At 35.7% G+C, this 15,341-nt stretch overlaps 1 protein-coding gene across 1 annotated transcript in view; it reads left to right on the top strand.

Annotated features, from left to right (window-relative positions):
• LOC112628644 (probable ATP-dependent DNA helicase HFM1) overlaps positions 1-15,341 on the top strand; it is a 132,227-nt gene that overhangs the window by 69,279 nt on the left and 47,607 nt on the right. Inside the window, 7 exon segments of the mRNA XM_025391750.1 lie at positions 4,168-4,274; positions 4,370-4,417; positions 7,958-8,055; positions 8,138-8,269; positions 11,178-11,263; positions 11,483-11,563; positions 11,692-11,849. Coding sequence (XP_025247535.1) covers positions 4,168-4,274; positions 4,370-4,417; positions 7,958-8,055; positions 8,138-8,269; positions 11,178-11,263; positions 11,483-11,563; positions 11,692-11,849 — 710 coding nt within the window.

Here is a 15,341-nt window from a genome sequence, read left to right as displayed (position 1 = left end):
AGGAACTCTCATAGATCTACCTTAGCATCCCTGCTGTACTCAGTCATTGGTTGGAGGCATCTCATGAAAGTAGATCTCAGTGTAAACATGATGATGATTCAGAGCACAGCAGCTGGGGCCATCAGTCACTGACAATTCTTGCAGTAGCAATTCTGAAGGGTACATTCTCGTGGCCTCCATGCTCCCCACCACTCTATTTTATGATCTTTACTTTGAAATATCCTGAATTTCCTATAAGAATATTAATCATTCAATATCTATATTAATAACAAGTTGTTTATTTCCTCGCTTTACTTGCAAATCTTTAAAAATTTCCTTTCCTTCCCTCTGCTTTGATTCATTTTCCTTATGCTTTCCTTTGTAGGTTATGTTTTTCTGTCTTACCTAGGAAAGCTCCATCTCTACTAATAAGCCAACAAGTATTAAGTCTTTTCTTAAAACCTTTCATTTTCTCTAATAGGAAGAGACCTTATATTAACTTTTTATAAATATCTAGGGTAAGAAGACCATCTTTACATATACTGCAATGGTTAACTAGTTCCCTTGGTGATCATAATCTTGATATCTCACACACTTCTCTCAGAAGCTCCTTTTTATGAACTAATCCATTATTCACATGTTGGCTGAACATATTCACCAGGCTCCTAATTGAGAGCCTGGCTACTTCTCTATTCCTGATTGTTAGTTTTATCTATTGTACCATGTCCTTGATGCTTGTAACTCTGTTGGAATGCCAAAAAATCTTTTCTTCTTCAGCAAAACATTTAGTACATGCATAAATGTTAGCCCTTTCCTTGAGAAGCAGTATGCTACTTTCTTCTTCCCAGCTGTTTTCTATGTGTTCGTAAGGCTTGACATTCTTTGGAATGTTTCTAGACAACTTATAATTGAATCCAGTGACTTTTTTTTTTTTTTTAATAGTCTTGCTCTGTCACCCAGGCTAGAGTGCAGTGGCACAATCTCGGCTCACTGCAACCTCCACCTTCACCACTTTCCTGGTTCAAGCATTTCTCCTGCCTCAGCTTCCCGAGTAGCTGGGATTACAGGTGCCCACCACCGCACACAGCTAATTTTTGTATTTTTAGTAGAGACAGGGTTTCACCATCTTGACCAGGCTGGTCTCGAACTCCTGACTTCGTGATAGACCTGCCTCGGCCTCCCAAAGTGCTGGGATTACAGGTGTGAGCCAACGCGCCCGGCCGAATCCAGTAACCTCTTAAGTGAATTCCACTTCATCAGTTACTTACCCCCACTTCTCCCGTACTCCTACCCACAACCAATCTGCTGTTCTTTTTCTGAAATATACTTATTTTCAGAATCCAATTTAATTAAAATATTGCTCAAGAATTTTAAGTGATCACCTGTTATTTTACAAATCAAATCCAAAATATAACTTCTTTTAATATCATTTGAGGGCTCTTTCAGGGCCTCTCTAGTTTATCATTTGTCATGTTTTAATAATAAAAATAGATAACACTTATTAAATATTAGGCACCATGCTAAGTACTATATACCTATTTTTAATTGCACTTAATCTTCTCCACAACAAACTTCTGAGGTGGGTGGTTTTATTATTCCCACATTACATTAAGAACCTGGTCACGTAACTTGTACATGATCACTTTCCTGCCCAATAAGAGGAGGAGCAGGGATTCTAATCAACTCAGTTTGATCAGGACTCATAATCACTATCAAGCTATATGTATTTCCAGCCATCATTACAGTATTCTAAAGAGTCTTTTTAACTTTACTCTTTGGATAAACAGGATTTTCCCCAAGGTCATAATTGCATTATTTCCTCTCTACCAAACCATATTAGTCACTTTAAAAACCCTTCTCAAGATCCATTATTTGTAGTAGGCCATTCTACACTGACCATTCCTCTTAGGTTTGACTTTCTCCATACTCCAGTTTGTATGTAAATACTAACGTTAGCTGATTTTTTGTCCTCTAGGTACTTGGCATGTAGTTATCTTCCTAGCCAACCTATAAGTTCTAGAGATTGTGTCTTCTACATTTTTTGGTGTGTCTTTTGTGCCTGGTGGCATTATAGGCACAAAGTACATGCTAAGAAAATGTTTTAAATTATTTTTAAATTTTTGTGGGTAAATAATAAGTATATATATTTATAGAGTTCATAAGATATTTTGGTACAGGAATGCAATGCGTATAATCATATCATGGAAAACCCATCCCCTCAAGCATTTATCCTTTGTGTTACAAGCAGTCCAATTATACTCTTTAAGTTATTTAAAAATGTATTCTCAAATTATTATTTACTATAGTCACCCTGTTATGCTATCAAATACTAGGTCTTATTCATTCTTTCTGGTTTTTGTTTTTTTTTTTTTTGTACTCATTAATCATCCCCACCAACCTCCCCTCCACCCTGTCACTACCCTTCCCAGCCTCTGGTAACCATCTTTCTGCTTTCTATGTCCATGAGTTCAATTATTTTGATTTTCAGATTCCAAAAATAAGTAAGAACATGCAATGTTGGGCTTTCTGTGCCTGTCTTATTTCACTTAGCATAATGACCTGTGGTTCTGTCCATGTTGTTGCGAATGATAGGATCTCATTTTTTCTGTGGCTCACTAATACTCCGTTGTGCATATGTACCACATTTTCTTTATCCATTCATCTGTTGATGGACACTAAGTTGCTTCCAAATCTTGGCTATTGTGAACAGTGCTGCAATAAACACTGAGAGTGTAGATACCTCTTTGATATAATGATTTCCTTTCTTTGGGGTATATACCCAGCAGTGGGATTGCTGGATTATATAGTAGCTCTCTCTTTAGTTTTTTGAAGAACCTCCAAACTATTCTCCATAGTAGTTGTACTAATTTACATTCCCACCAACAGTGTACAAGGGTTCCCTTTTCTTCTTATCTTCTCCAGCATTTATTATTGCCTGTTATTTGGATAAAAGCCATTGTGACTGGGGTGAGATGATATCACATTGTACTTTTGATTTGCATTTCTCTGATGATCAGTGATGTTGAGCACCTTTTCAAATGCCTGTTTGCTGTTTGTATGTCTTCTTTTGAGAAATGTTGATTAAAATCTTTTGCCTGTTTTTCAACTGGATTATTAGATTTTTTTCCTATAGGTTTTTTTGAGCTCCTTATATATTCTGGTTATTAATCTTTTGTCAGATGGGTAGTTTGCAAATATTTTCTCCCATTCTGTGGGTTTTCTCTTCACTTTGTTGATTGTTTCCTTTGCTGTGTAGAAGGTTTTTAACTTGATATGTTCCCATTTGTCCATTTTTGGTTGCCTGTGCTTGTGGGGTATTACTCAAGAAATTTTTGCCCAGACCAATGGCCTGGAGAGTTTCCCTAATATTTTCTTGTAGTAGTTTTGTAGTTTGAGTTGTTAGATTTAAGTATTTACTCCATTTTGATTTGATTTTTATATATGTCAAGAGATAGAGGGTCTAGTTTCATTTTTCTGCATGTGGATATCCAGTTTTCCCAGCACCTTTTATTGAAGAGACTGTCTTCCCTAATGTATGTACTTGCCACCTTTGTCAAAAATGAGTTCACTGGATGTGTATGGATGTCTTTCTGGGTTCTTTATTCTGTTCTAACTAACAAGTGTTAGTTCCATTTTAGATATGTGGGAAACCAAAGCACAGAGACTACTTTGTTTGTCATCTGTCAGAAGTAGGCTCTAGAATCCAAATTTCCTAATATCTAAAACATTCTTTCTATGACAAAATTATCAAATTGAGATAACGATTTGCAAACTATAGAACAGTAGAATAGCAGTAGTAGTAGTAGCAGCAGCAGCAGCAGCAGCAGCAGCAGCAGTAGTAGTAGTAGTAGTAACAAAAGCAATGTTTATTGAGGACTTATTTATTACTATGTGATCGACACTGGGCTAGATATTTTTAATTCTATCTTGTTAATCGTTAAAGTCCTGTTGGTATAGTCCCGGTATCTAATGCAGTGTCTGGTATATAATAGGAGTTTGTAAGCATTTGCTAGTGAATGAATGAACCCTTAAAGAAGCAAAATGTATAAAGCAGGTTTTTAACTCTGTTAATTGATAAAACTGTGATGGTTTAAGGCAGTTAGAAAAATAAATAAATTTGGAGAAAGGATGAGAGGAAATAAACAAAAAATAGACTTCTTTAAATGGACAACTGCTGAAATGTTATAGGTTACATTGATAGCCAGCTGCAAGGAATTTCTAGATATACAGTTAAGGATAAATGAAAAGAAAACACTGAATACTTTGAACAAAGATCTAAATTGGATAACTACCAGGTACAGAAATTGCATATGTTTTAAATAATTTTAAGAGGTTTTATTTAATTAAAATAAATAATAATCAATGTTTTGCCATGTGGTTTTATTTACACATTCCCAATGGAAGGAAGAATTAAAACAAAAGAAATGAAAGTAAATTGGTAAAGATGATTCATATTTATGAAAGTTTTCTTTTTTTGGTTTTAAAAAAAATTTAAATTTGTTTTTCTTAATACAGAAAAAATTACATAAAAATGAGTCAGAATATGGTTGTGAAATTAATTTCTTAGAACTCTCAGACTTTAAAATTGATGATTTGTGAATGCTTTTTCTTAACAAACATTTGTTAAGTGTGTGTTTTGTTGAGGCAAGGTGGACGGTTGAATGAAGACGTGCTTCTTATGCTTCTCATTGTCAGGAGCTTTCAAGTTAGCTTGAATGAGAGTAATACATTTAAAAATAATGGACGGTATGAAAACCTGTGTGATAAATATCTACTGAATAGTAATGGTGTTCTGGGAGAGACAAAGAGTAAAAGCAAAAGCATGAGTAAAGTAGTGTATATGTGACAGTGGATGACTATTCTGCCAAAAAATGGGGAGTTTGTACAGACACTAGTAATGGAAAGAGTAAATTAAGGTTACACTGTAACCTGTGACTTTTAGCAGTTTGCAGTCACAAATGCAATGATACTGTTTTCTGCTATGCTGAGTGCTTGGCTTTCTGAGGATGTAGGTCTTAGTGTTATGTAATTTAAGGTGAAATGATCTTTTTAAATGTGGCTCAATAAAACCAATTAGCCAAAGAATTTCTTTTTCCTCCATAGTTAGAGGAGGTCCTTCTTTCTTTGGGATTCTTCCTGACATCTCATTAAATTTTATCTTCCAAATACCTTTAAGTCTATAAAACAGTCTTCTCGTTGTTTACAACTCATCAGGCAGATTTGTAGCTTGTACCACAGAAGTTAGTATTTATTTTTTTAGCTGTACTTCTATATTCAAATATTTATTTCCATAAATTCATATATCCTTAGAGATCATAGTAAACTTAAGAGATCATATAGCCCAATCCTCTCATTTTACAAATGATGTAAGTGATGCCCAAATAAGTTATGACTTTGCCAAGGTTATGTTGCTGTCTAGAACTCTTGATTTTCTCATTTTTTCCCCCAGTGTAATGTGTTGCATAAATTATTGAGTCAAATTAAATCAAGTATTTTTCCACACTCATTTTCTTGGGAACACTTTATTTGCACTTTCAGTGCTTCCATTAACTTTGCTTTAAATTGGGTAGTATATTCTTTTGATTGAAGCTGTCAACTTTTAAAGTTAATTATTATACTTTATAATTGTTTTTATACATATCATAATTTAGATTCCCATTATCATTTCATGCCTTTGTGCATCTTATTTAAGCATAGCCAAGAAGAGAGAATGTGTGTATGTGTGGGATGGATGGGTCTTAATACAAAATTTATAGTCTTTTGGTAGGTGATGATGGCTCATAGTTACCTTTTTCATGGCTTTGTCATATCCGTTACTTTGCTGAATCTGTTCTTCTCCAAGTAGATGTTAATCCTCTTAGTTTTAGGATTTTAACCTTAAAGTTTCTGGTTTCTGCCCTTTTTATTGTTTTTATTTATTTATTTATTTTGAGACAGAGTGTTGCACTGTGGCCCAGGCTCGCGTGCAATGGCATGATCTCAGCTCACAGCAGCCTCTGCCTCCCGGGCTCAAGCGATTCTCCTGCCTCAGCCTCCAGAGTAGCTGCGATTACAGGAGCACACCATCACACCTGGCTAATTTTTGTATTTTTAGTAGAGACGGGGTTTCACCATGTTGGCCAGTCTGGTCCCAAACTCCTGACCTCAAAAGTGATCTGCCTGCCTCAGCCTCCCAAAGTACTGGGATTACAGACGTGAGTCAGCGTGCCTGGCTCTGCCCTTTTAATTTAAGGTTATTTTAAAATTCTTCCTAGCTTTAATGCCTAGGTCTTCCCTCTTCAGCACTAGATCTGTTTTCTTTAACTGGTACTTTTCAGCGAACTGACAGGGTGTGATACGGAGCCACCATACGAAGCCCTGGACTTCCCAACTCTGGATTCCCTTTTTACACACAAGAATGAACTGTTTGTGTGTAGACTGATATGGTCTGATCATGAATGTAATTCTAACTGAATCAATACTTTATCTCATTTAATGCTTTTACTAACCCTGGGTTAGTCATAACTACCATGTAACTCTGCCCCTATTAGTTGAGGTGGTAGAGGTGCCACTTCACCTGAGGCTGTGGCACTTCTATTTCTACTGAGGACAAGCTCGGGGTAAGATCACAGGACATCACTGCTTGCCTTATCTGGTGCAGAGAAACAGAGAGCCCTGCCATGGTTCTGTACCTACTAGCTTAAATCCCTGTCCTTCCTCCTATCCCTGTTTTATTACTGCTTCTTGAAATAAGATTTCTGACAGGGAAGTATGATGTTGAAAAGTGTCCTATTTATTATTAGAAATATTGCTTTTTAATATAAATAAATATTACTTGAAAAGTCTTATTTTTACTTCAGCAATTTTGTACTCCACATTTGTACATCCCTAGGTAGCTTAACAAGGAGTTTTATTTACCCAGCATTTAAAAGCACCCCATTTACATTTTTCCATCAGTTCCTTCTTTGATAGTATACTGTGTATCTTTGTAACTATTTCTTAATAGATGATATAAAATAATTTTCAGAAGCATATACCATAGCCAAAAAAAGTGAATAGTTTAAATTTCTGCTGTATACATCCATTCCAGGAAGAGAGTTGATTACTTCTTTCAATTTTCATGTATCTTCTGCTAAACTAAATCATGAAATATAACTATTCTACCCTTTTTCTTTGTATAGCTGACTGTTTTGGTCTTGTCAGGAGATCTCCTTCTACTGAGGAGTTTAGGAAGAAATTTGTTTTTTAAAAGAGATCCCCTTAAGAGAGTAATAATACAGACAGTAATTTTAGTTAGAACCATCAGTGATTTGCATGTCATTGCCTGATTATGTAAGTTTATTGGCAAAACAGGTAGCAGAGAACTTGGGATATAGTAGGCACACAGGCACTAGTGTCTTTTTTCCCCTTATACAACTAACACCTCAAATTTAGTAGCTAAGCAGCTGCTGGTTTAGAATAACCAGCTTATATGCTACTGACCTTCATACACTGAACAGAATTATCAGCACCTAATGTTATGCCTGGCACTTAATAAGCATTTAATAAAAATTTGTTGATTAAACAAGTTGTATTATTTTTCTCTAATTCCTTGAAAAGAAATAGTAGAGCCCAAAAATAGAACTGTATTGGAGGAGAATATGAAAACAATTTGAGATAGTTGAGATTAACAGTCTAAGTGAAAGTCTCCTGTAATTTTTGTCAGTCTAGAGATTATAATGAAAGTCTGAGAAGAAATGAGATATTTTAGAGAGAGAGAGTGAATAAAGAAGAGCAATAAATAAATAAATAAATAAAGACAACTTTGAGGATTTGGGGAAAAGGGAAGGAACTTTTATTATTGACCTGCAATAATAACTGTGCAAGATAGAGAATCATGTAGTATTGCAGAAATTAAGGCAGAGAAAAGTTTTAAGAAGGAATACTTCAGTGAGTGATGTCAAATACTGTAAGATAGATAACCCTTAAAAGGGAGTAACAATTTTTTTCTTTCCCCCAGTCTTATTCAGGCTCAACTAGGATGCATTCCCATACAAGATTTTGCTTTGACGCAAAATACCGCAACGATTTTCAGACATGGCTCCCGAATTACAAGACGTATGTTACAGGATTAGTGGATTTTAAATATTTTTTCCAATAAACTGGTATATTAGATTTAATATTGGAAACTTTTTAAAAGGGTTATCAGATTTTGTAGCTGCTCAAGAAAAGAAGTTCACCGTACTATTGAATAGTTTGATTTTAGCTAAATGTTTTAGGTGTAAACTTTGGGAAGACTCTCTGCATGTATCCAAACAACTGGAAAAAATTGGTAGGTACTGAATACAGGCAGGCAGTTTGGCCATGTCTGCAATTTATTTTGTATTCACTGTTAGTAAAATTATTCTGTGATGATTACATACCTTCAAGGAAGATATGTGTTTGTAGGCTTAAATAAGTGCTGTACTTTACTTTCAAAAATCTGATTTTCATTTGCTCCTGCTTAAAGGATGCCATTTGAAATCAACTGAATGGTACACGAGTACATGAGAAACCTAATAAAAATTAATGCTCTCATTTGAAAATTGTTTCTCATAACAAGGGGGAAATTTGGTTATAATAATTAGGTAACTATGTGATGCCCTCTCTTCCACTTTTATGACTAATATTTTGTTTTGATCTCAATTACAAGGTACAGAGTCAGCAGTCCTAGCCATTCCTAATTCATTACAGAAAATTATGTCACTTCTTTATGTCTTAATTTTTTTTTTTTGGTTTTCAATAACAGTAGGGTATTAATACTGATTTTCATAGAGATTCCATAGACAAAAGATTGTGCCTGATTATTTTGTCTATAGGAACCTTGTGTAGTGTGTGCTCTGAGACGATAGGGAGTACCATTTACAAAGGATTTTCCTGTTTGGTACCTGTGACCTTGTGACCCTATTTCTTCTTAGATAGCTAGAATTCTAAAAAGAGAGTCACTATCTCATGACTGACAGCCTTGTTATTTTACAATTTTGTATGCATCTTGGGGGTATCAACAAATTAAATAATGGATTTTTAGGGATATTTTGTTATTTATTTGGACAAAGATTACCAACTGTTTATGAAGAAGTCCTACCTTTTGTATCTGTGAAATTTGAAATCAGTGGGATGGCAGAGGGCTGACTGGGAAGTCATGGGAGCTGGGTTGAAGGGGAGATTGGCTGGTGCAAGTAAGGGGAGAGATTCCTGATAGAAAGGCTAACCTTCTTACAGAAGTCCTGGTAACCAAATACCACATCCATCCCACAAAGGCAAGAGTTCTCAATTGGAAAGGTGGTTCCATACAACATTTAGAAAATTTTGAAATTTGGCTAAGTGATTACTAGTAAATTTCATTATACTTGAAAAAGCCAATCTTTCTGGCTTTCTAGAGTATTGTCAATATGGGCATCTATTGCATTCTGTCCCTTCCAGATTGGTGAAACTAACCTGTTTTCACACATACTCATTACAGCTGAACAGAAAAAAGCAAATATTGCCCAGAAAAAAAAAAATCATATACTAGAAAAGTGAGAGAATCCAAACAAAAAGTCAAATCCAATATGTTATTGAGCATCTTGAAAAAAATAATACATAGAAATTGATTTTAATGGTGGCTATAAACTAAAAAGTTAAAAGTCAATAAACATTTTCAGAGGAAAATGAAATGAACATTAAGGAATTATGAGTACTAGAAGCTGTGTCTTAAGAAGAACTGAAGGCCGGGCACGGTGGCTCAAGCCTGTAATCCCAGCACTTTGGGAGGCCGAGGCGGGTGGATCACGAGGTCAGGAGATCAAGACCATCCTGGCTAACATGGTGAAACCCCGTCTCTACTAAAAATACAAAAAACTAGCCGGGCGTGGTGGCGGGCGCCTGTAGTCCCAGCTACTCGGAGGCTGAGGCAGGAGAATGGCGTGAACCTGGGAGGCGGAGCTTGCAGTGAGCCGAGATCGCGCCACTGCACTCCAGCCTGGGTGACACAGCGCGAGACTCCGTCTCAAAAAAAAAAAAAAAAAAGAAGAACTGAGAGAAATTCCCAAGAACAAGTAAATATATGAGTAAGGAAATAGGGTCATGTCTTCACCAGTAATACATGTAATATATGTGCCTTAGACAAGGTAGTAATATTTTGTAATTTTATACTGCTCAGTGTCTTCTGTTTGGGGATTTAGATAAATTCATTCATAAGCATTTAAGAATTTTAAATTCTGCCTTCTGAAAGTATAATGAAATAGGAAAGCTCCAAAGAAGAAAAAGAACTTGATTTTTTTGTTGTTGTTTGTTTGTTTGTTTGTTTTTGAGATGGAATTTCGCTCTGTTGCCCAGGCTGGACTACAATGGCACGATCTTGGCTCACTGTAACCTCCGCCTCCAGGGTTCAAGCGATTCTGCTGCCTCAGCCTCCCAAGTAGCTGGGATTACAGGCATGTACCACCACGCCTGGCTAATTTTGTATTTTTAGTGGAGACGGGGTTTCTCCATGTTGGTCAGGTTGGTCTCGAACTCCCGACCTCAGGTGATCCGCCCACCTTGGCCTCCCAAAGTGCTAGCATTACAGGCATGAGCCACTGGGCCCGACCGAATTTGATGTATTTGGGGAATAAAATGAAAGCAAGAGTGACTGGAGAGTAGTCAGCAAGAGGAGAGTTAGATGAAATTAGATTTGAGACATAGGCTGTAGTCATTTCATATAGGTAAGGAAATTTGGCCCTGGTAAGGAAATTACCACTTCATTCTAAATGCAGTGGAAAAGTATTGGAAGTTTTAGGCAGTAGAGTAAAATAGTCTGGTTTAGGTACAGAAACATAGAACTGTATTTCTAAGACAGAAATGGTCAGAGAGCCATAGCTTCATGAAGCAGTATTCCCTTGCTTCATTCGAGCATGATCCTTGAATCATGTTGCCTTTCTTTCAGGCATGAGTACAAAAGTGCATGTCTCTTGGTGATTGGCCTATGGATGACGTATAGTAAAACTAAATGTCCATCATGTGGGCCAGAGTTTCTCTTCCTTTTATAAAGCAAATGCATATTTTATTTGTCTGAATAAATATGCATAATTGAATAATGTCACAAACCTTTACAAAAATCTTTTATTTATTTGACTGGATCTTTAAATTTCTTTTTTACTAATTTAGTTGTTATATATTTAAATATATGTTTTATTTAAAGTGGATTATTTTTAAGTTGTTGTTTGATTAATTTTCCACAGGTATAACATTGTCAAATGCAATCATAAATGCTGGTTTGACTTCCTTTAAAAAAATAGAAGAGACAGATGCAAGGGAACTTGAATTAGTATTTACATTCACTTATTCCTAATTCCTGAATTCTAGCTAAATTCTGAGGTCTGCCTTTATTTCTATTAAAAGTTATTTTCCTTCTCATAGTCATAAGTATTTTAACTTACCAAGGTTTTGGGTGATAAGCATTATTAAAGCTATTTATTCTAAAAAATATTTTACTAAAAGAATTTCAAGTGTTGTGGTAAGAATATAATGGTGTAAATATTTTTAGATTTTAAATAGACATCCCGCTTTGGAACCCAGATAAAAGAAACTGATGTATCTACCAAAATATGGACTTAAAGTGGATCAGGTAAATATTTTCTGTTTCTTAGATATTTTATTGTCTTTTCAGAAATAAAGCTACCCATAAATAGGCTTCAGCTGAGTATGAGAAGTAAGATTATTTTTAACACTTTTTATACTTGTTCTTTTTTAAAGATTACAAGATATAGTGATACGATGGCAGAAATATTAGTAACTGTTATTTTAAGAAACTTTGAACAGCTACAAACTAAAAGAACAGCATCGGATTCTCACTATGTTACCTTAATTATAGGTGATGCAGATAATGAAGTAGTTTATCTGCACAAGATTATGTAAGTGTGAAATTTCTGGTGTTTGATTTATTTCTAATCATATACTGTAAAAGAAAAATTCTACTGGAAAAAAAAATAACAAGCTCATTGTGGGATCAACTAAATTACATTTTCCTGAGACTATAATGGGATAGTTTCTCTATTTTTCTATTAAAGAAAATATTAACATTGGGTCTGTTCTTTTAAATTGTTATATTTAGTACTCAAATGAACAAAGCATAAAATCTATCACCATGGTCTGAAACAAGTGAGTAGATTACCTCTAGGAGGTCTTTCTTATTTCACTGCTTTTCTCCAGTCATTCATGGCCCTACTACTGTTTGGATGCAGTCTTTCTTCTACTGTCCTCAAAATACACCTTCTACTTCCAAATTAAAATCTAACAAATTACTATAGCTCCATTGTAGGATCCAAGCAAACAAAGCAAATGTATAGAGGAGGTACCCTCCCTTATATCTAGTTCTGTAGCATGCCATTCTATAATTTTTACTTCAGCAATTTTCCAGATACTATTATTTTCTCCCAGGATGTCATAAGCAATCTCTAAGGATATCAGTTGCAGCTATAACTAATATTTTTTGCACTTAGTGGGTTCCAAATATTGAATCATTTAATATTTGTATGAGACAGGTGCTATCCATATTTTGTAGAGGAGGAAACTGAGACAAAAAGAGTTTAATGAGTTTGATTTATGATTAATCAAACTTTAATCATGGTCATATGACTAATTAATAGCAAAGTCTAGATTTGAACTCAAGCAGTTTGACTCCAGAGCCTAAACTCCCAACCATATTACTGTAGTTGTAAGTTCAAGAATGACTGTAATTCTGAAATGGAAATCTAATTGTGCCAGTATACTAGAAGATACCTTGCCAAAAAGTCGCATGCAAGGTTTCTGAAGGGACTGCAGTGACCAGGATATCCCTTTCACTGGTAACTGCTCTCCCGCAGCTAACCATGACCCACTTACAGAGAATATGCTATTGTACAAATCTTTGTTCTCTGTGACTAATACATCTATGACTATATGAGACTAAAATAAGTTCAGTCATAAAATTGGTTGCTGGTTTGTTTGTGATGTTATTAGATACAAACCATTTTATACCAATTTAAAAATACTATGGAAGTTGTTCTCATAATACATGTAACTTACGTATAGCCAGTTTAAAATGGTAGTTATTTAGGGGCAAGCACATGTGTTATTGACACAAAGTATATATTCTTATTGGGACTAAAATGAGTAAATGTAACATGGAAACAGCTGTAATTAAGAAAATTAGGGATCAGATGGGGTGGCTCACACCTGTAATCTCAGCATTTCGAGAGGCTGAGGCAGGAGGATCACTTAAAGCCCAGAGTTTCAGACCAGCCTAGGCAACAAGCGAGACCCTATTTCTTTCTTTTTTTTTTTTTTTCTTTTTTAAACTTTTATTGTAACTTCAGGGGTACATGTGAAGGTTTGTTACATAGGTCAACTTGTGTCATGAGGGTGAATATTAAGAGTTGTGACCTCTGGGGAAGCAGACTGGAAAGTTGTGGGGGAAGGCATTTTTTACTTAATACTCATTTATACTCATGGAAAATTTTTACCAACTTGCATAATTTACACTTACAATTTTAAAATACATTTTTTTAAAAAAATTTATTTATTATTATTATACTTTAAGTTGTAGGGTACATGTGCATAACGTGCAGGTTTGTTACATATGTATACTCGTGCCATGTTGCTGTGCTGCACCCATCAACTCGTCATTTACATCAGGTATAACTCCCAATGCAATCCCTCCCCCTTCCCCCCTCCCCATGATAGGCCCCGGTGTGTGATGTTCCCCTTCCTGAGTCCAAGTGATCTCACTGTTCAGTTCCCACCTATGAGTGAGAACATGCGGTGTTTGGTTTTCTGTTCTTGTGATAGTTTGCTAAGAATGATGGTTTCCAGCTGCATCCATGTCCCTACAAAGGACACAAACTCATCCTTTTTTCTGGCTGCATAGTATTCCATGGTGTATATGTGCCACATTTTCTTAATCCAGTCTGTCACTGATGGACATTTGGGTTGATTCCAAGTCTTTGCTATTGTGAATAGTGCTGCAATAAACATACGTGTGCATGTGTCTTTATAGCAGCATAATTTATAATCCTTTGGGTATATCCCCAGTAATGGGATGGCTGGGTCATATGGTACATCTAGTTCTAGATCCTTGAGGAATCGCCATACTGTTTTCCATAATGGTTGAACTAGTTTACAATCCCACCAACAGTGTAAAAGTGTTCCTATTTCTCCACATCCTCTCCAGCACCTGTTGTTTCCTGACTTTTTAATGATCGCCATTCTAACTGGTGTGAGATGGTATCTCATTGTGGTTTTGATTTGCATTTCTCTGATGGCCGGTGATGATGAGCATGTTTTCATATGTCTGTTGGCTGTATGAATGTCTTCTTTTGAGAAATGTCTGTTCATATCCTTTGCCCACTTTTTGATGGGGTTGTTTGTTTTTTTCTTGTAAATTTGTTTGAGTTCTTTGTAGGTTCTGGATATTAGCCCTTTGTCAGATGAGTAGATTGCAAAAATTTTCTCCCATTCTGTAGGTTGCCTGTTCACTCTGATGGTAGTTTCTTTTGCTGTGCAGAAGCTCTTTAGTTTAATGAGATCCCATTTGTCAATTTTGGCTTTTGCTGCCATTGCTTTTGGTGTTTTAGACATGAAGTCTTTGCCCATGCCTATGTCCTGAATGGTACTACCTAGGTTTTCCTCTAGGGTTTTTATGGTATTAGGTCTAACATTTAAGTCTCTAATCCATCTTGAATTAATTTTCGTATAAGGAGTAAGGAAAGGATCCAGTTTCAGCTTTCTACTTATGGCTAGCCAATTTTCCCAGCACCATTTATTAAATAGGGAATCCTTTCCCCATTTCTTGTTTCTCTCAGGTTTGTCAAAGATCAGATGGCTGTAGATGTGTGGTATTATTTCTGAGGACTCTGTTCTGTTCCATTGGTCGACATCTCTGTTTTGGTACCAGTACCATGCTGTTTTGGTTACTGTAGCCTTGTAGTATAGTTTGAAGTCAGGTAGCGTGATGCCTCCAGCTTTGTTCTTTTGACTTAGGATTGTCTTGGAGATGCGGGCTCTTTTTTGGTTCCATATGAACTTTAAAGCAGTTTTTTCCAATTCTGTGAAGAAACTCATTGGTAGCTTGATGGGGATGGCATTGAATCTATAAATTACCTTGGGCAGTATGGCCATTTTCACGATATTGATTCTTCCTATCCATGAGCATGGTATGTTCTTCCATTTGTTTGTGTCCTCTTTTATTTCACTGAGCAGTGGTTTGTAGTTCTCCTTGAAGAGGTCCTTTACATCCCTTGTAAGTTGGATTCCTAGGTATTTGATTCTCTTTGAAGCAATTGTGAATGGAAGTTCATTCCTGATTTGGCTCTGTGTTTGTCTGTTACTGGTGTATAAGAATGCTTGTGATTTTTGCACATTAATTT

This window comes from Theropithecus gelada, chromosome 1 (genome assembly GCF_003255815.1).
Source record: "Theropithecus gelada isolate Dixy chromosome 1, Tgel_1.0, whole genome shotgun sequence".
Lineage (NCBI taxonomy): Eukaryota > Metazoa > Chordata > Mammalia > Primates > Cercopithecidae > Theropithecus > Theropithecus gelada.
The sequence above is the reverse complement of the archived record's forward strand: the minus strand, read 5'-3'. Positions and strand labels throughout refer to the sequence as shown.